The sequence below is a fragment of the Rhinopithecus bieti genome, unplaced genomic scaffold (genome assembly GCF_001698545.2).
Source record: "Rhinopithecus bieti isolate Rb0 unplaced genomic scaffold, ASM169854v2 scaffold_10347, whole genome shotgun sequence".
Taxonomy (NCBI): domain Eukaryota; kingdom Metazoa; phylum Chordata; class Mammalia; order Primates; family Cercopithecidae; genus Rhinopithecus; species Rhinopithecus bieti.
Window position 1 is genome coordinate 2,047,174 of NW_016806836.1, and position 20,638 is coordinate 2,067,811.

At 48.4% G+C, this 20,638-nt stretch overlaps 3 protein-coding genes across 7 annotated transcripts in view; 1 reads left to right on the top strand and 2 right to left on the bottom strand.

Moving 5' to 3' along the window:
* The first annotated feature begins 81 nt into the window (after positions 1-81).
* On the top strand, positions 82-1,653 carry SPATA25 (spermatogenesis associated 25). Its single transcript, XM_017877927.1, has 2 exons — positions 82-613; positions 1,005-1,653. The coding sequence occupies exons 1-2, from the start codon at positions 559-561 to the stop codon at positions 1,625-1,627; spliced, it is 678 nt and encodes a 225-aa protein (XP_017733416.1). The 5' UTR covers positions 82-558; the 3' UTR covers positions 1,628-1,653.
* A 1,681-nt stretch (positions 1,654-3,334) lies between these two features.
* On the bottom strand, positions 3,335-6,943 carry ZSWIM1 (zinc finger SWIM-type containing 1). 5 transcript variants are annotated; one of them, XM_017877932.1, is made up of 2 exons: positions 6,629-6,943; positions 3,335-5,301 (listed from the first exon to the last, which is right to left on the bottom strand). In XM_017877932.1, exon 2 carries the CDS (start codon positions 5,153-5,155, stop codon positions 3,785-3,787), a length of 1,371 nt encoding a protein of 456 aa, XP_017733421.1. In that variant the 5' UTR covers positions 5,156-5,301; positions 6,629-6,943; the 3' UTR covers positions 3,335-3,784. The 5 variants fall into 5 exon arrangements, with proteins under 5 accessions (XP_017733421.1, XP_017733418.1, XP_017733419.1 ...); XM_017877929.1 differs by lacking the exon at positions 6,629-6,943 and adding an exon at positions 6,557-6,609; XM_017877930.1 differs by lacking the exon at positions 6,629-6,943 and adding an exon at positions 6,411-6,605.
* A 1,755-nt stretch (positions 6,944-8,698) lies between these two features.
* Positions 8,699-20,638, bottom strand: part of ZSWIM3 (zinc finger SWIM-type containing 3) — a 22,369-nt gene continuing 10,429 nt past the window's right edge. Inside the window, exon 2 of the mRNA XM_017877933.1 lies at positions 8,699-11,113. Within this exon, the coding sequence (XP_017733422.1) occupies positions 9,178-11,113 (1,936 nt within the window). The 3' untranslated portion in view covers positions 8,699-9,177. The remainder of the gene's footprint in view (positions 11,114-20,638) is intronic.

Below are 20,638 nucleotides of genomic sequence, written 5' to 3' on the forward strand. Positions count from 1 at the left end.
TACTTGGGAGGCTGAGGTAGGAAAATCACATGAACCCAGGAGGCAGAGGTTGCAGTGAGCTGAGGTCTTGCCATTGCACTCCAGCCTTCTAGCCATGGTGACAAAGTGAGACTCCATCTCAAAAAAAAGAAAAAGAAAAATACTAATACTGGGTCTGACCCCAAGTCTTACTCTACAAGGCACAAAGCACTTGGCTCCTGTATTTCCATCTCTGGTCATTTGCTTCCATACAAATGACCTCATTTCATCCTCAAAACTTCTAATGAGATAGCGGGCAGTCATCAGACCCACTTTACAGATAAGGATATCAAGGAACAAAACTGTCCGGGTGACTCATCCAAGGTTAGGGCAAGAACCTAGAACACCCAGCTCCTGGTCTGGTGCTCTTTTAACCTCATCCTATTGTCATGTTCAGGTTCTAGAATGAATAGGTCAATGCTGTAAGGTGGGTTCCAAGTGCAAAGAGGAGGGTCTATGAGGTGACGTTCTAGAAGGGCGAAGAAGGGAGGATAGGAGGCAGATTACTATTCCCTCACAAACTGGGGCTCTGGGGAAGCCATGTCCTACTTCAGGACTCCACAAACTCATCCAGGTCCTCTGCCTTCTGGCCAAGGTGAGCAGGGGGCACCTGTAATTGGAGGGAGTGCTGCAGCTTCCCCTGAGAAGTTGCTTTCTGGCTCTGGGGAGGTGGTGGTTCTGCTGGGCATTTGGGGGCTGGCCCTAGAATCAATTCTTTTAGAAGAAAAGCCATTCCAAATGTCCTTGCCAATCAATAACTACCTGCTTGCTCACTATTCATTAATTCAACAAACACTTCTCCATCACCTACTCTGTGTTGGGGACTGGGAGTATGGATATGAGTAACACCTAGTTCCCAACCTCTAGACAGTCCGCTGGGGCTGGTCTTTCTTACTCCCCCAAGCTCTGCTCCCATGCCCTGCCCCTCAGGGGCCCCTCCTCAAAGAGACCGAGAATAACGTTCCATTTCATTCCTGTCTCTGCAGGTGGGACTGCTTCTCCAGGCCTGTCCCTTGGCCTCTGTAGTCCTATAGAGCCAGTGGTGGTGGCCTCTGGCGGAACAGGCCCACTGAGCCAGAAAGCTGAGCAGGTGGCAGCTGCTGCCCAGGCCTGGGGCCCAGCCCTGGCAATGCCACAAGCCAGGGGCTGCCCTGGGGGGACTAGCTGGGAGACACTACGGAAGGAATACAGCCAAAACTGCCACAAATTCCCGCATGTGAGGCAGCCGGAGAGCTTGGGCTGGGACAATGGCTACTCCAGAAGCAGAGCCCCCGACCTGGGTGGCCCCAGCAGGCCTAGGCCCCTGATGCTGTGTGGGCTGTCACCAAGGGTTCTACCTGTACCCTCTGAGGCAGTGGGGGCCAGCTCCCAGTCTGACATCTGCATCCTCACCCTCGCTATGATGATCGCTGGCATCCCCACCGTGCCTGTCCCAGGTGTTCGGGAAGAGGACCTGATCTGGGCTGCTCAAGCTTTCATGATGGCCCATCCGGAGCCAGAGGGTGCTGTGGAGGGGGCACAGTGGGAGCAGGCATATGCCCACACAGCCTCTGGGAAGATGCCGCTAGTGAGATCTAAGAGGGGCCAGCCTTCTGGCTTCTGCTTGTAGATGGATGAAATAGCACCAGATACGTAGGGTGGCTTCTCTGTATGGTTCTTGGGCAGACAGGGTTGGGAGGAGGGCCTATGGCAGGGATGGGGATAGAGCTGGTGGTTGAGCTATTCTGACAAATTCCAGTCCTGCATCAGGGACTTCCAGACCCTAAAGTTTCTCCAGATACCACTAAGACAGGAAATAGGTTTTGTCAGGTAGATAAAATGGAAATTATCTGAGGTAGGGGCCCCTGCTTGGAGAGTTGAGGCTGCTTTTATGTTTTGAAGACTTAATCAGATTTTTTTTTTTTTGAGATAGGGTCTCACTCTGTCACCCATGCTGGAGTGCAGTGGCATGATCACAGCTCACTGCAGCCTCGACCTCCTGGGCACAAGTGATCTTCCCACCCTTCCTGAGTAGCTGGGACTACAAGCACGTGCTACATCCAGTGAATTTTTGTATTTATTGTAGAGAAGGGGTTTTGCCATGCTGCCCAGGCTGCTCTAATCTGCCTGTTTTGGCCTCCCAAAGTGTTGGGATTACAGGCGTGAGCCGCCGTACCTGGCCTACCCAGAATTTCTTCTTCTTTTTTTTTTTTTAATTTTTATTTTTTAGACACAGTCTTGCTCTGTCACCCAGGCTGGAGTGCAATGGCGCAATCTCGGCTCACTGCAACCTCTGCCTCCCAGGTTCATGCAATTCTCCTGCCTCAGCTTCCCGAGTAGCTGGGATTACAGGTGCCTGCCGCTACGCCCGGCTAATTTTTGTATTTTTAGTAGAGACACAGTTTCACCATGTTGGTCAGGGTGATCTCAAACTCCCGACCTCAGGTGATCCACCCGCCTTGGCCTCCCAAAGTGCTGGGATTACAGGTGTGAGCCACCACCAGAATTTCTTATATTAAGTCCTAGTCATGTGAATTCTCCTCTTGCCTTAAATTTTCCAGCATGTTGAAGGCAGATCATAGGACCATAGGCAAGGAAGGAAAATTAATACTTAATTGAGCACCCACTAGGTATGCCTGCTCTGTAAACGTACCCTGTGGAAATCCCCATTTTTACAATCAGGTTGAGGTTTAGAGGGGTAACTTACCCTAATAAGACTCATGGCTAGTAAAAGGCAGAACCAGGCACAAAAATCAAGCAGGGAAGGAATCAACCAGGATTCACATGTTGTATAACACTCTCAAGTCTATTCTTTCCATAATATACCCTAAACTGCCTTCTATGGAACAAAAAAAAAACTAGACAAGTGATAGAATATGCAGCATTCAGTTTTATTGACCCCAGGATAGGACAAGGAAGGAAGTTCAGGGACCCTGGCTGAGCCAGCTCCCCAGAGCTCCCCAGAGGGGCCTCTTCCTCTGTAGGAAGCCTCCCAGCCCAGTTCACTCAAAGGAGATGGGATAAGTGAGTCATCTCATGACTGGGGCAACTGCTACCAAGCCCCAAACCTCAACCTCACCGCCTGATGTTTTATCTCTTATCTTAGATCAGGGGTTGCCATTATTTTATTTTATTTTTAGATGGAGTCTCGCCCTCCCAGGCTGGAGTGCAGTGGCAGCAGGATCTTGGCCTACTGCAACCTCTACCTCCCGGGTTCAAGCAATTCTCCTGCCTCAGTCTCCTGAGTAGCTGGGATTATAGGCGCCCGCCACCATGCCTGGCTAATTTTTGTATTTTTAGTAGAGACGGGGTTTCACTATGTTGGCCAGGCTGGTCTTGAACTCCTGACCTCAAGTGATCTGTCCACCTCAGCCTCCCAAAGTGCTGGGATTACAGGCGTGAGCCACCACGACCAGCTGGGTTGCCTGGTTTTATAAGACCTATGAGCTAAGAATGTTTTTTACCTTATGAAAATGTTAAAACAAAACCAAGAATATACAACAGAGACTGTATGTGGCCACCTGAGTAAACTAAACAGATAAGATCTGCTGACTCTTGTCTCATTGAGCTAGACACATGCTAGGTAGCAGGCCATGGTAGATGAAAAGACCCTTGAACCTTGTCCTTATTCTGGAAGGAGGGCCCACGGAAATACAACAGTATTAAGTGAGAGAGAGAGAGAGACAGTGTGTGTGTGTGTGTGTGTGTGTGTGTGTGTGTGTGTGTGTGTGTACGGGTGGATGTGAGTGTGCACAGGTGCATGAGCTTCTCTGGGCATCGAGAATAATCAGAGTTGGACCTGCTCATAAGGCCCAATCCAGCTGTCAGCCAGTTCCCGCAGGGTGCTGTACCTCCGCTCAAACTCCTCCTTGCTGCAGTGCTGCAACAGCTGACCCACCTCCTCAGTGAGGTGAGTCACTGCCAGGTGCTTATCCAGGGTCTCACTCCACTTGCTGCCCAGGATGCTGTCTAGACTGGTGGCACAGCCTGCCGTCCACTGAGCCGGCAGCATGTCGGGCTGGAGCACCTGGCGGCGGGCGCTGAGCATGGCTAAGATGTGGCGGCAGGGCAGGTGGAAGGCCTGGTTAAAATAGCAGCTGCAGCTGGCAGGGGGCTGGGGCTGCACCTTGTGGGTATCTTCCAGGATCTGTATGTTCATCTTTTCTGAGCCAGAGCCAATGAGGTGTGTGGATTTCTGGACCACAGCAAGCTCGCCCAGGCAGAGTTGGGCTGCTGGCCCTGTGCAGATGGCATTGAGGGAGTGCTGGATACGGGATTCTACCAGCTGCTCCACTTTGGGGCTTTCGGGGATGGTGTCTGAGGGGGCATGATTGTTCTGGGCACACAGGCCCTGGTTGAAGTTTGCCATGTCTGCAGAGTTCTGCTGCATGTAACGGAACAGAGAAGCCATACCTTGTTTCTCAGATGGGGTGGTGCCAAAGAACTGGCTGAGGATGTGGGTGGTGACCTCGAGGCTCTGGAAGTAGCGGCTGCTCTCAGCTCGACTTCTCCAGCGGTGAGCCAGCCAGATGCGGTCGTTGAGCAGCCAGTGTGAGTGAAGCTCGGGCAGCCTGGCTGGGGGGATGCAGTTGCTCAGGAGTGTATACAACTTTCTCAGGTTGCCTGCTGTGGCTGAGCACATTGTGCTCTGCAGGGAGGTCAGGAGCAGCCTTTCCATGGGTCGTTCAAGGGACAGCTGATAGAACTTGGCCTGGAGGAACTTGCAAATGTGGAAGGCTGAGAGCAGGACCTCAGCTGCGGGGAACTCCATGGCTAGGGTGGGCAGTGGAAGGAAATGAGGATCCACCAGGATGGTACAGACTCTCTCCCATGCTGGGTTAAACTTTTTGAATATCTGAAACATCTGGGCCAGGCCTTCAGTGTCCTCCTTGGCAGGGATGGCAAAGTAGACTGCTCGGGCAAGATGACCCTCCAGCTGCACCCGAGGTCCATCCACCAGGAAGGTATATAAGACCTTACCCCTTGGGTTATAGGTCCGGTGGATAAATAAGATCTCAGGGAAATGGTCAAAGATACTCTGCATAAAGCAGCTCTGGTAGTTGAAGGTATCTAACTGGGCAGTCTTATTAACTTGGTGCAGCAGCATAGGTGGGCTTGAGTCCTTAATCAGGTGCCCATTCAGCATTGTCAGGGCCATGGGGGAGATGGGAGATGTCCAAATGCCGAGGTCAAAATACTTTCTTTGCAGGGCAGCTGTCCATGAGGCTTTGAGTCTCTCAAGCTTCAAGTAAGTTGAGGCTTGAGGCTAGACAATCATTCCCAGATCTTTTTCCAAAGATGGGCCTATGGAGAGGAACAGAAATTTAAGGAGACAGCAGGCACCTGGCTCTTCAATTATTCATCCACACAATATTTGTTGAACACTTACTATATGTCAGCCCTGTTCTAGGGGAAGATACACAATAAACATGTAAACAAATAAGCAAAAATATATCCAATAATGAAGCTTACAAAGACCATAAACCTGAGTAACATGTCAGAGAGTAAGCTGGGGAAGGGAAGGATACTTTAGTTAAAGTGCTAATGAAAGGCCTCTCAGGGGAGAAGGATGATATTGGAGCTGAGATCTAAATGATAAGAAGCTAGCTAATGGAAAGATATGGTTACAGGGGATTTAAATAGGTACGGCCAGAGCTGCATATGGCCTTTTTAAAAAAATAGCATTCTGGCCAGGTGCAGTGGCTCATGCCTGTAATCCCAGCACTTTGGGAGGCCAAGGTGGGCAGATAACTTGAGGTTGGGAGTTCGAAACCAGCCTGGCCAACATGGTGAAACCCTGTCTCTACTAAAAATACAAAAATAATTAGCCGGGCATGGTGGCCCATGCCTGTAGTCTCAGCTACTTGGGAGGCTGAGGCAGGAGACTCGCTTGAACCCAGGAGGCCGAGGTTGCACGACTGCACTCCAGCTCTGGGTGACAGAGTGAAACTCCGTCTCAAAAAATAAAATAAAATAAAAATATGATTTTATATTTATAAATGACTGATTGGCATCCATTCTTTCCTTTGGTCCTGGTATGCATAAGAGAATTGCAATTGCTCCAAACTTGCTGGGTGATCTTGGGCAAGTCAGTGACCCTCTCTGAGCCTCAATCCCTTCCACCATAAAATATGGCTAACAAATGTACATAGCTTCTCCTGCCTCTACTATATCCCTCTTTTAGCAGCAATGGTCTATTCCAGCATTTCCTCTATTTGGCCCCAGACCGAGTTACTGTCCTCATTTTACAGATGATAAACTAAAGCTCAAAGAAGCTAAGTGACTTGCCCACCATTACTCTGTAAGTAGCTGAAAGCTGAGTCTTTGGTTCGGGATCCTGACCGCTGTCCACAGTACGTGGGGTCCAAAAACCAACAGAGAGGGAATACGGCCTTTGACCTCTCACCTCTAACCTGTGGGAGATGTGGATGTCTGACGTTCCGAGTCCGGCTGGAGCCGGATGAGAAGAAAACCTCCGTCACACCCCTTTGGGAGCTGTATGACGGCTGACTGCGGTGATCCACTGTCTCACACTTCCACCCCTTCAGGAATCACTCACCCACAGCCTGGCTCCGTCGCCATTTCTCCCTATTTGACCCTGCCTCCGACTCTGACTGACATCCAAACTCACCAACCACGGTGTCAGCATCGCAGTGACTCGGGCCAATGTCTGAGGAATTCACTTTCAGGCTTTAGCGCCACAGACCAATCGTAGCGCGACGATTCGCGGGCGGGCGGTGTTGCCAGGGTAACAAGGGGCTCGGCTGGTGGTAACCAACGACAGTCTAATGATACTTGCGTCTGGGAGAGCGGAGCCTTGAAGCTGGAGCTCTGGGGCCTCCCTTCAGGCTAGGCGACTGGAAGGACACGTTACTATGGAAGCTCCTTCAAAGGCAGAAAATGAAAAGGAAAATAAATAGCAATTTTATAGATTTTTTTTTTTTTTTGAGATGGAGTCTCGCACTGTCGCCTGGGATGGAGTGCAGTGGCACGATCTCGGCTCACTGCAACTTCCACCTCCCGGGTTCAAGCGATGATTCTCCTGCCTCAGCCTCCTGAGTAGCTGGGATTACAGGCACCCGCCATCAAGCCCAGCTGATTTTTTGTATTTTTGGTAGAGACGGGGTTTCACCCTGTTGGCCAGGCTGGTCTCGAACTCCTGACCTCGTGATTCGCCCACCTCAGCCTCCCAAAGTGCTGGGATTACAGGCGTGAGCCACCGCGATTTTTTGTTTTGTTTTGTTCTGTGTGTGTGTGTGTGTGTCAGACTCTAAAGCCCCTGGAGTTTAGGAAATGGTGCATATGTAGTCGTAACGCATATTCTACCTTATGAGGAAACTGAGTTCCAGGTCTCGAATTCTACTGCTCCTTCGGGGATCGGGAGCCCAACTTTTAGAGCTAAGGAAATCCAGATCCCCTTAAGCAAGCCAAAATTTGGCATTCTCTAGCCCGACCCCCTCCAGTATTCTTCAGAATGGTGCCATGACTTATTTAGTGTCCTACTACAGTAGTGTAAGGGCCTACTGACTGGTCTCTTGTCCTCAGTTCCCTTGAAGATGGCAGACTTAGAAAGCTGGGTGTTTACCAGGCCTTGGAGGATTAAGTTTACCAACTAGCAACATCAAATTAGTGTTGGTACTTATGCATCAAAAATGTTATTGGGCCGGGTGCGGTAGGTCATGCCTTTAATCCCAGCACTTTGGGAGGCTGAAGTAGGTGGACCGTCTGAGATGAGGAGTTCAAGACCAGGCAGACCAACATGGTGAAACCCCTTCTCTAAATACAAAAAATTAGCCAGGCGTGGTGGCACATGCTTGTAATCCCAACTACTTGGGAGGCTGAGGCAGGAGAATCGCTTGAACCCAGGAGGCGGAGGTTACAGTGAGCCGAGATTCTGCCATTGCACTCCAGCCTGGGCAACAAGCAACAAGAGCGAAACTCCATCTCATTAAAAAAAAAAAAAAAGGTGCTTATGTAAACCTAGCGGGGAAATTTGGGATTAGAACAGCCCAACATGCTAATTTTTAGAGGAAACTGAGATCAAAGAAATTGCCCACAGTTCTCCAGCAAGTTGCTGCCAGTCAGGTCTAAGATTCAGGTTTTTTCCCCGACACCCTCCAGTCTATTTGGCCTCTTCCCGCTAGAATATAAGGCAACCTGAAATCAACCTTGAAAGCTTGGTTGTAGGAAGGGGGCAAAGTAAGAGGCAGATTGCTAAATCCTTGAATGTGAGGCATCAGGTTCTATTTGGCTCCACAACCCCATTAGGTTGCTAATACTCAATTTTCCTTTTTTTTTTTGTTTTTTGAGATAGAGTCTCACTCTGTCACCCAGGCTGGAGTGCAGTGGCATGATCTAGGCTCACTGCAACCTCTGCCTCCTGGGTTCAAGTGATTCTCCTGCCTCAGTCTCCCAAGTAGCTGGGATTATAGGTGGGCCACCGTGCCTGGCTAATTTTTGTATTTTAGTAGAACAGGGTTTTCATCATGTTGGCCAGGCTGGTCTCGAACTCCTGACCTCAGATGATCCACCCACCTCGACATCCCAAAGTGCTGGGATTATGGGCATGAGCCACCATGCCCGGCCTCAATTTTCTTTAAAATTAATAAATCCATCCTAGAGCATCAACTTCCTATTGTAAAGTCGAGTCCTATTGCTATGCAATTCCTCTTCCTTCCCTGATCAAGCAGAACACATTTCTCTTGTTTACTTAATTTTATTAAAAACAACTTTAATATGAATAAAAAGTAACAAATATGATTCTTCATAAAGAGCAGCAACAGCCAAAGATCATCCTCATTCCCTTTGTCCCTGAAAACAGGACCTTTTACCAGACCGATTTTGTCTCACCCTATCCTGAGGCAGGGATTCATCTTTGCAGGGCAAATAAGATCTGATCTCAGGGGCTGGGGAAGGAAGAGGGTGACCCTGCAGCACGGAGATAACTTTGGCCTTGAACAACAACTGAGGCTCCCAAGGAATGCCAAAAGTAGGCTGAAAAGGGCAGATTGAAAGGATTGTCACACAGTGGAGTTCCTTTCCTCTCTACTGTAACAATATTCCTAGCCCTACCTAGGAAGACATTGGCTAAAATGCTGACCCCTAGCATGTCCTGCCTACTTTAAACTCTCACACTTCCAAGGAGAAGTGTTTGTGGTCCAATGCCTCAGCTAAAGTGCTTCAATAATGCATCACAGCTGTAGCAGGAGGGAATCCCTCCCCTTCTTCTTGCTTTCCCCAGAGGAAAGGGAGGCTGCCCACATCCTTAAAGTCTCCTGGCTGCTGAAGGAACTCAGACGGCTGGGAGGGGTCAGCCCAGATATCCACAATCTTGCGCAGGGTGGAGTAGCGTTCCTCCAGCTCTGGCCCCTCAGTCTGCATGAGCAGGTTTGCTAACTCCCTGCTTAGGTCCTGAATCATGTTGTTCCGTCCTTGCTTCTCAGGCTGGCCTGTGTTTGGGACCACGCCACGATCCTGGAGCTCCCCATTGGGCCCAAGGAGGTGCTGGTACTTCTTCTGCCACCGGCGGCACACCATGGCTTCACCAACCGGCTGCTGGCTGGTGTGCAGCAGAGCCAAAATGTGTCGGCATGGCAGGTGGTACCATTGTTGAAAGGAACAGCTGCAGCTACAGCCATCTTTGCTAACCTGGTGAGAGTCCTCTAGCAGCTGAACGTCCACTGAAGAGCCAGCCATGTCCACCAGGTGGGTGGAGTTCTGTACCACCTCCCACTCATTGTGGCACAGCTTGTAGGCTAGTTCAGAGCCACTCTGGTGCAAGGTGTCCAGCATGCCAACCTGTGAGGGCGGCACCTGTGACTGCTGCTGCACCTGTACCTGCTGTGGGTCTGACTTGGTCTCTTCTACAGGGAGGCTGGTAAGGCTCTCTCCACAGATTCCAAAAGCTTTCTTGGACTTCAGTGGCATGCTTGCTGGCCGAGCTCTCTTTAACTTGGGAGGAGCTGTGGGTAAGTTCTTCAAGCCTTTGGTATTAAAGAAGTCTATGTAATCCACAAAGCAGAGGATGCAGTCCAGCAGGGACTGCTGTTCCCGAAAGAGGCTTGACACCTTGCTGGTGACAATGTCTAGGCTGTCCATGTAGGTGTTACACGCAAGCAGGCCCTTCCTAACATGCATGTACCACAGCAGTTCACAGGTGAACCAGTGGGCCTGCAGGAAGTTGAAGAGATCCTCATCCAGTAGGGCCTGGGACATCTGGCAGAGATTTTTCAGGCTGGCTTCGGAAGTGACAAACACAGCCTCCCGCAGGGCTTCCTTCATGAGCCTTTTAAAGGATGGATTTGCTGAACTACGATGCAACTTCTTCTCCAAGAGTCGGGTTGTGTGGTAGATGGAAAGGAGGATGCGGGCAGCAGGAAAGATCTCCTGCAGGATAGCCCGGTGATGGAATGAAGGGTCCACAAAGACCACCTTGACCTTGGGCCAATCGGAGTTGAACTCTGTGAAGATGCTCAGCATCTTGGCCACAGAGGTGGCTGTCTCCGCCTTGAGCACAGCAAAGTGCACCACTCGACTTTCTCGTTCCTTGTTCTCCACCAAGAAAGCATAGAGGATGTGGCCCTGGGTGTTCTCCACCCGGTGTAGCAAGAGATTCTCTGGAAAGCGGATGAACAGGTCGCTCATCTTACTGCTCTGGAAGCTGAGTCGGTCCAGGTGTTGGCTGTCACCCACACTGAAGGAAGCCATGGAACCCTCATCTACCTTAAGAAAGTTTTTCATCACTTTTGCTATCTTGGCCAGGTCAGAAGGAGTGATGCCTTCCTGCTCTGGCTTTGAGGACACTTGTACCTTATCTAGGCAAAACGATGGCTCGACCAGGGACTTCTCGGCAGTGTCAAGGTCTTTTTTGCTTGTGGGCTGCACAGGCTGGAGTCTCTGCAGGCACATTGTCTTTTGAGATTTGCCAGTGGTGTCTCCTCCAGGACTAGCCACTTTAGAGTGACCATGTACGTGCTGTGTGTTTAGTTCACTGATAAATAGTCTATCTAGTCTCTCGTTGTACCTTAGGAGCAAGTACGCTGGGCACATGTCTGCCTCCTGGGTTCTCTTCCTGTTTGACTGGGTCCGAATGCAGACAAATTTCACCTGCACATACCTAGGGAAGGTAGAGGTGACAATGAGAATGTGCTGACCATCCCCCACCCCTTATAAAGATAAGACACCCCTTATAAAGATAAGACCCTGAAGGGGTCTGGGTACAGTGGCTCATGCGTATAACCCCAGCACTTTGGGAGGCCGAGGCGGGAGGATCACTTGAGCCCAGGTGTTTGAGACCAGCCTGGGCAACATGGTAAGACCCTGGCTCTACAAAAAATGTAAAAATCAGCCAGGTGTGGTGGTGTGTTCCTGTAGTCCCAGCTATTCAGGAGGCTGAGAAGGGAGGACTGCTTGAGCCTGGGAGGTCAAGCCTGCAGTAAGCCATGTTCATGCCACTGCACTCCAGCCCGGGCAACAGAGTGAGACCCTGTCTCAAAAAAACAAACAAATGGCTGGGCACGGTGGCTCACGCCTGTAATCCCAGCACTTTGGGAGGTCGAGATGGGCAGAGGTCAGGAGTTCAAGACCAGCCTGAACACCAACATGGAGAAACCCTGACTCTACTAAAAGCACAGAATTAGCCAGGCGTGGTGGTGCATGCCTGTAGTCCCAGCTACTCCGGAGGCTGAGGCAGAAGAATCGCTTGAACCTGGGAGGCGGAGGTTGTGGTGAGTCAAGATTGCGCCATTGCACTCCAGCCTGGGCAGCAAGAGCAAAATTCTGTCTTAAAACAAAAAAACAAACAAACAAACAAAAAAACAAATAGAAAAAGCCCTGTAGGGTCAAGTATAGTGGTTCCCAACTGCAGTCCCAACTACTTGGGAGGCTGAGGCTGGAGGACTGCTTGAGTTCAGGAGTTTGAGGCTGCAGTTAACTCTGGTTTGTGCCACTGCACTCCAGCCTAAGCAACAGACCAAGAGTCTGTTTTTTTTTTTTTTAAAGTAAAGGATTTATATATTAATAGAATTAAGGAAGGCTAGGCATGGTGGCTCATGCCTGTAATCCCCACACTTTGGGAGGCCAAGGTGGGCAGGTCACAAGGTCAGGAGTTTGAGACCAGCCTGGCCAACATAGTGAAACCCCATCTCTGCTAAAAATACAAAAAATTAGCCAGGCGTGGTGGCAGCCACCTGTAATACCAGCTACTCAGGAGGCTGAGGCAAGAGAATCCCTTGAACCTGGGAGGCGGAGATTGCAGGGAGCCGAGATCATGCCACTGTACTCCAGCCGGGGCGACAGCCCAAGACTGTCTCAAAAACAAACAAACAAACAAACAAATAGAATTAAGGAAAGAAGGAAGGCTGGGCGCTGTAGCTTACGCCTGTAATCCCAGCATTTTGGGAGGCCAAGGTGGGAGGACTGCTTGAGAACAGCCTGGGTAACACAGCAAGAGACTGTCTCTAATTAAAAAAAAAATGTTGGCCAGGCATGGTGGCTCACGCCTGTAATCCTAGACTTTGAGAGGCCGAGGCAGGTAGATCACGAGGTCAGGAGATCAAGACCATCCTGGTTAACACAGTGAAACCCCATCTCTACTAAAAATACAAAAAATTAGCCGGGAGTGGTGGTGGGCTCCTATACTCCCAGCTACTTGGGAGGCTGAAGCAGGAGAATGGTGTGAACACGAGAGGCAGAGCTTGCAGTGAGCCGAGATCGCACCACAGCATTCCAGCCTGGGCGACAGAGCGAGACTCCGCCTCAAAAAAAGTTTTTTTAAATTAAAATCCCCCCAAATCAGGGCACGTGTTCTCAGGATCTCCTGAGGGTTGTGTCATGGGGAAAAAAACAATAACGACAACAAAATCCCCATGAACCAAGAAGAGATTTACATTAACTCTCCAGTCCCAAATTACTCAGCTCTTTCTTTAAGAGTCTCTCCAACTCCAGCTCCCTTCATATTCCTCTACTGCACATTCTCTCTTGGTTGCCATTTGTAGCTGCCAACCATTCACCCTGAGGCAGGACAAGAGGGCAAATAGATAAGCAGCAGCAGCAGAGTGCTCAGTTGGTTACTCCCATTTAAAACGTCCCATCATTTGTGTATTTTGGGAACTACTGCTGTCTCTTCCTTATCCAGATAGCAAAGATAAAACGAAGCTCCAAGGACATTGGACTAATCAGTGGTTCTCAATTGAACTTTTCAGGGCCTTTTTGGGCTAGAGAATGTTTGGCCCTCCTTTTGAAGAGGCAAGGTCACTGCTCATCTTTCTTTCTGAGACAAAGTCTCACTCTGTCACCCAGGCTGGAGTGCAGTGGTGTAATCTCAGCTCACTGCAACCTCCACCTCCATCTCGAGTAGCTGGGATGACAGGCGTGCAGCACTGCACCTGGCTAATTTTTGTATTTTCAGTAGAGTCAGAGTTTCACCATGTTGGCCAGGCTGGTCTCGAACCCCTGATCTCAAGTGATCTAGCCACCTCAGCCTCCCAAAGTGCTGAGATTACAGGCGTGAGCCACCGCGCTCGGCCTCTTTCTTTCTTTTTTGAGACAAGGTCTCACTGTTGCCCAGGCTGGTGTCGAACTTCTGGGCTTGAGCAATCCTCCCACCTTAGCCTCCCAAGTAGCTGGGATTACAGGCATGAGCCACTGCACCTAGCTTCTGCTCATGTTTCATTTAAAGAAAAATGTCCACATCCTAAAAAAATTTGATAACCACTGGGCTAGATGATATTTAGGGTCTTTTCTAGCTTTGTCATTCTAGGCTTAAAGTGATGATTCAAAAGACAGGGCCAGTTAAATTGAGTATCTGTTCTTTTCCTATCTCTATTCAACCAGTTTCAAGGCCCAAATCAGGTGCCACCATCTTAGAAAGCCTTTGTGGATGCCCGCAAGCCACAGTAATTGCTCCTGCCTCTGAATTCATAGCATTTATCTATATGGCTTAGCAGATTCTCTGGGTGGCTAATGGCTAAAGACGGGGGACACTGGAGGCTGACTGGATTTGAATGCTGGCTCTACTACTCATAAGCCGTTCAACCTTAGGCAAGTCAATCACCTCTCTGTATACAGTTTCCTCCTCATAAAATGAGATAATCTCATTACAGTTATTATTAAGATTAAATGAGCCATAGGCAAAATATTTAGTCCAAAGCCTGATTAGGCCTTTTGTTTATGCTGAATACAAGTTAGCTGTTATTATTACAGCTTTTATGCCTTATGACATTTTCTGAGTTTATCCAGTGCTTTTCCAATTGGATGAGGATGTCCTCAAGTGTCAGGACTATTATTCCTCAGGGTAGTCCAAGCCTCTAACACAATGCTGTGCCTTTAGCAGATGCCTTTTTTTTTTTTTTTTTTTGAGATGGAATTTCACTCTTGTTGCCCAGGCTGGAGTGCAATGGCTCGATCTCGACTCACTGCAACCTACAACCTCCGCCTCCTGGGTTCAAGTGATTCTCCTGCCTCAGCCTCCCGAGTAGCTGGGATTACAGGCACGTGCCACCACGCCTGGCTAATTTTGTATTTTTAGTAGAGATGGGGTTTTACCATGTTGGCCAGGCTGGTCTTGAACTCCCGACCTCAGATGATCCACCCACCTCAGCCTCCCAAAGTGCTGGGATTACAGGTGTGAGCCACTGTGCCCGGCCCAGCAGATGCTTATGGATGATGTACTGGATGAATGGATCATGGACCACCAATGGGTGGGAGGGGTCACACTCCTGCCTCCTCAGGGAGTGCCCCAGTCCAAAGACCAGGGAAGGGGAAAAAAATCTCACCCCCTGGCCTGATGTGGCATAGCCTAGAAGCCCCACCTGTACTTTTCCAAATACTCTAATCCAGCTGGTCCAGTTTGCTCACCCTGTGGGGCAAGCTTGGGAAAACAGGATGTGTGAGTCTCACAGTAACAGGGTGGAGGGGCTTGGGGCTGAGAGTATCTGTACCTATTGCCTACACAGTGTGGGGGTGGTGCCACCTCTAGCTCTGGGCCAGGACGGGTTGGAGCAGTCCAGTAGTACAGTGAGGCCAGTGAGGGGTGACCACTGTGTGGTCTCCGCTTGTCTCTCCAGCCTTGTTTTCATCACCTTGTTTTTTGTGTCCTAGAAAGACAAAATCCCTACAACTTTGTGTGTTCACCATGCTCTGTCTCACCTTTGTGCATGTTTGTGCTTTTGTCTGGAATGGCCTTCCTACCTTCCCTCCTCGCAAAGCTTGCTCATCCTTAAGGACTATGTGCACCCATCATCTTTTCTAGGAAGCCTTCCTCAAGCCCTTAGTTGGGTACTACTCTTCTGCTCACTCGACATCTTAGCCTAACTCTAGCTCATCAAGTTATATTGGCTTTATGTGTACTTAGTGAACATTTGTTGAACTATTCCAAAGGAAGGTACTAGTGAGTGCCCACCACAAAGCTCCTTGTACCATTCCTGGCTCCATTTATGTCTGCCCCTCCCAGGGTGGGAACCTGGATATTCTTTTTGATTCTTCTTTCTCACCTACATCCAATAAGTTAACAAGTCTTTATGAGCTCCCCCCACCACTGCTACATGTATTGACGATTTATTATATAGCCAACTACATTAAGCCCCCCAATGTGCATTATTTTATAGTAGGAAAAGGATTCTGTTATCATCTACATTTTACAGATGGGAAAACAAGCTTAAAGAGGTTCTCAAGGATGAGAATCTGGGATTTAATCCTCCAGCTAAGACCTGGGGACACGGGATTTGGACTGCTTGCTTGTCTGCAGTCTGACTAGTTAACCATTATGCTGCCTGTCTTCCTTCAAAATATTTGTCCTTTCTCTGAATTCCCACTTTTACCCCCCTCATCTTTACTCCCAACACATTGGATAGGTTCAAAACTTCCTTAAGGATCTCTAAACATACTGTGTTTTTTTATTTGTTTTGTTTTGTTTTTGTTTTGAGACAGAGATTCGTTCTGTTGCCCAGGCTGTAGTGGTGCGATCTTGACTCACTGCAACCTCCACCTCCTGGGTTCAAGCAATTCTTCTACCTCAGCCTCCCAAGTAGCTGGGATTATAGGTGCCTGCCACCATGCCTGGCTATTTTTTTCTTTTTTCTTTTTTTTAGTAGAGATGGGGTTTCACTCCTGTGTAATCTCTCCCCTGACTAGACTTTTAGAGTAGAGACTCTGTAGCCTTTTGAACAACTTGTACAGTATTTGGTACATAGAATTCAGTAAATGTTTGAAATTAAACAAATGACTTGTCCAAAGTTATACTCAGTAAGAGTAATAGTGCTAGGACTAGGAATCATGTCTTCTAAGAGAATTCTATCCCAGTGATCTTCCTATTATACTACTTACGTTATAGGAAGAACTTTTTATGCCTCATTCATTTGACATTCATAGAGCACCTATTATGTGCCAGACACTGGAAACACCAGTGGCTCCTTTACCTCTGTAGTTACAGTAGAAAACCACAAACATCTACAGAGTAAATTGGAAGGAAGCAAGACTGGCTGACCCCCTCCAGATCCTGGTTAAGTGCTGTTAGATATAAGCACTAAAAGATATTCAGGAAAGTATAAAACCTTGTCCCCATCTTGAAGGGAGTTTATGCCTTTACCAGGGAGACAATAAGTACAGATGAAAATAACTTGGCCGGGCGCGGTGGCTCAAGCCTGTAATCCCAGCACTTTGGGAGGCCGAGACGGGCGGATCACGAGGTCAGGAGATCAAGACCAGCCTGGCTAACATGGTGAAACCCCGTCTCTACTAAAAAAATACAAAAAACTAGCTGGGCGAGGTAGCGGGCGCCTGTAGTCTCAGCTACTTGGGAGGCTGAGGCAGGAGAATGACATAAACCCGGGAGGCGGAGCTTGCAGTGAGCTGAGATCCGGCCACTGCACTCCAGCCTGGGCGACAGAGCGAGACTCTGTCTCAAAAAAAAAAAAAGAAAAGAAAAAAAGAAAATAACTATAGTGCTCAATGAATTCTTGCAAAAGATTTCTGCACTTCAATACATGTTGTATCTCAATAAAAGATCAAGGGAAACAGAAAAAAAATAACTTCAACCTAGCACTCATTAAGTTTGGAATTCATGATGCAAACAACAGCTTGCATCATGACTTCCAATAGCTGGGCGCCGTGGCTCACACCTGTAATCCCAGCATTTTGGGAGGCCAAGGTAGGTGGACCACTTGAGGCCAAGAGTTCATGACCAGCCTGGCCAACATGGAGAAACTCCATCTCTACTAAAAAAACAAAAAATTAGCCGGGCATGCTGATGCACACCTGTAATCCCAGCTACTCAGGTGGCTGAGACAGGAGAATCACTTGAACCCGGGAGGCAGAGGTTGCAGTGAGTCAAGATAGTGCCACTGCACTCCAGCTTGGGTGACAGAGTGAGACTGTCTCAAAAAAGTAAAAAAAAAAAAAAAAAAAAATTCCACTTAGCTATGTGACCTTGGTTAAGTCACTTCACTTCCTCTAAGCCTCCAATTTCTTATCCCTCTATATATGGAAATAACAATATGAATAATCAGTACCACTTAAAGTAAATTAATTTAAAAGGCTATAGCAGGAATTGTCGGTTGCCAACTCAACATCCTTTATCCCTTCTTTTCTATTTTCTTCAGTTGTCATTCCTCCCTCATATAGCTACTTGCTTCAGAGCTAGTCTAAGCCAATTATGGTAATTGTATTAGGAATGGGCATGGATATTGGGCCCAATTCGGGACAAAGAAACATGATAGGAAATCGGCAGGAAACCAAGGAAGGCTTTTTTTTTTTTTTTTTTTTTAGATGGAGTCTCCCTCTGTCATCCAGGCTAGAGTGCACTGGAATGGTCTTGGCTCACTGCAACCTCCACCTCCCGGGTTCAAGCGATTCTCCTGCCTCAGCCTCCTGAGTAGCTAGAATTACAGGCATGTGCCACCACACCCGGCTAATTTTCATATTTTTAGTAGAGATGGCGTTTTACCATGTTGGTCAGGCTGGTCTTGAACTCCTGACCTCATGATCTGCCTGCCTCAGCCTCCCAAAGTGCTGGGATTATAGGCGTGAGCCACCACCCTCAGCCTTTTTTTTTTTTTTTTTGAGACAGAGTCTTGCTCTGTTGCCCAGGCTGGAGTGCAGTGGCATGATCTCAACTCACTGCAACCTTCGCCTCCCGGGTTCCAGCAATTCTCCTGGCTTAGCCTCCCGAATAGCTGGGATTACAGGCGCCCGCCACCACGCCTGGCTAATTTTTGTAGTTTTAGTAGAGACGGGGTTTCACCGTGTTGGCCAGGCTGGTCTTGAACTCCTGACCTCGTGATCTGCCTGCCTCGGCCTCCCAAAGCGCTGGGAATTACAGGCGTGAGCCACCACGCCTGGCAAGGAAGGCTTTTTCTTCTGGATATCACTCCTGCATTTGTGCCACTAGGGGAGCTTTCCTAAGGACAAAGCTGAGACCTGAACATGGCAGAGTGGAAAAATGCAGAGTCCAGGTCACTGAGACAACGACCTTTGGAGGCCCACCTCTGGGCTTCTAAGTATCTGCAATAAGCCATTTTGAGTCACGATTTTCAGCTAATTGCAGCCAAAAACATACCCAGAAACATTTCTTTTTTTTTTTTCTCTCTTTTGAGACAGAGTTTCGCTCTTATTGCCCAGTCTGGAGTGCAGTGGCATGATCTCGCCTCACTGCAACCCCTGCCTCGCAGATTCAAGTGATTCTCCTGTCTCAGTCTCCCGAGTAGCTGGGATTACAGGCGCCCAACCATCACGTCTGGCTAATTTTTTGTATTTTCAGTAGTGACAGGGTTTCAACATGTGGCCAGGCTGGTTTTGAACTCCAGGCCTCAAGCAATCCAACCATGTTGGCCTCCCAAAGTGCTAGGATTACAGGCATAAGCCACCACGCCCGGCCACCCAGAAACATTTCATAGGGAATAGTGATAAGATCTGGGTGGAACTTTACCTTTAAAAATAAGACTAAAATTATAAAGTTAATATTATATTTAGCAGGGCCTGGCGCAGCAGCTCATGCCTGTAATCCCAGCACTTTGGGAGGCCAAGGCGGGTGGATCACCTGAGGTCAGGAGTTCCAAGACTAGCCTGACCAAGATGGTGAAACCCTGTCTCTACAAAAATTAGCTGGGTGTGGTGGCTCGTGCCCGTAATCCCAGCCACTCAAGAGGCTGAGGCAGAAGAATTGCTTGCACCAGGAGGCGGAGGTTGCAGTGAGCCGAGATCGCACCACTTCACTCCAGCCTGGGTGACAAAACAAGACCCTGACTCAAAATATAATTATAATTATTATTATTATATTTAGCAAAAGTAGGTTATAATGGCAGCTATATGCCAATTCTCAGAATAATCAAAGAATGACTTAAAGCAACTATTCTTTTCCTAGTATAGTTTTCCCAAACACTAGGCCAGGTGCAGTGGTTCACGCCTGTAATCCCAACACTTTGGGAGACTGAGGCGGGTGGATCACCTGAAGTCTGGAGTTCAAGACCAGCCTGGCCAACATGGTGAAATCCCGTCTCTACTAAAAATACAAAAATTAGCCGGGTTCAGTGGCGCATGCCTGTAATCCCAGCTACTCAGGAGGCCGAGGTTGCAGTAAGCCAAGTTTGCACCACTGCACTCCAGCCTGGACAAGAGAGCAAAACTCTGTCTTGAAAAAAAAAAAAATCATAAACACTATACTTCATTTCCTGTCTCACTTTTGCAACATACAAAGGATGGTTTTGCCAAAATATTCCTGAGCTTTACTAAGTTTCCCAAGGGTTTAATTTTTCCTAGGCAAATCCTCTACTTTTCAAGTTTTTGTCATCTCATCATCCTTATTGATTTCCCCTCTTCCTTTGTTAACTGGTATAAGGCTGAAAGTTTTCTATCATCACTTTCAGGGATTTCGCCTAGTCCTACAATTTTGGGGAGATATGCCCTTTCAGTCTGCAGTCAGTTTTATTTACATTTGTATTACCTTGATGCTTAATGTATCTCTTCGTCAGCCAGAAATTGACTACCAAATATGTTAACTGGACTGGGAGGGATAAGCAGAGGGATGGTTAAGTAGTGACTAATTTTATAAGTAGTTTGTTAGCAAGATTTTTGTGTGTGACTTTTACTTTTCTATATAGCCTTGTAACTGTGGATACATGGATAATGAAAACTCGAATAACAAAGGTCCTGCCAAAGGTGCGGTAGGATAAACTGAGACAATGCCTGTAAAGTTCCTAGCAGAGAAGGAATGAGCTCCAACAAAGTGTTTACAAATGGTGGCTGTTAACCTGAATAGCAATGGAGAGAGACAGCCAAGTACTTTAATCCCTCAAATGGCATAACAAAAAGAAAAACAACCGTCATAAAAATATGAGAGGGGAGGCCGGGCGACTCCCGGCCGGGCGCGGTGGCTCAAGCCTGTAATCCCAGCACTTTGGGAGGCTGAGACGGGCGGATCACGAGGTCAGGAAATCGAGACCATGCTGGCTAACACAGTGAAACCCCGTCTTTACTAAAAAATACAAAAAATTAGCCGGGCGTGGTGGCGGGCGCCTGTAGTCCCAGCTACTCGGGAGGCTGAGGCAGGAGAATGGCGTAAACCCGGGAGGCGGAGCTTGCAGTGAGCTGAGATCCGGCCACTGCACTCCAGCCTGGGCGACAGAGCGAGATTCCGTCTCAAAAAAAA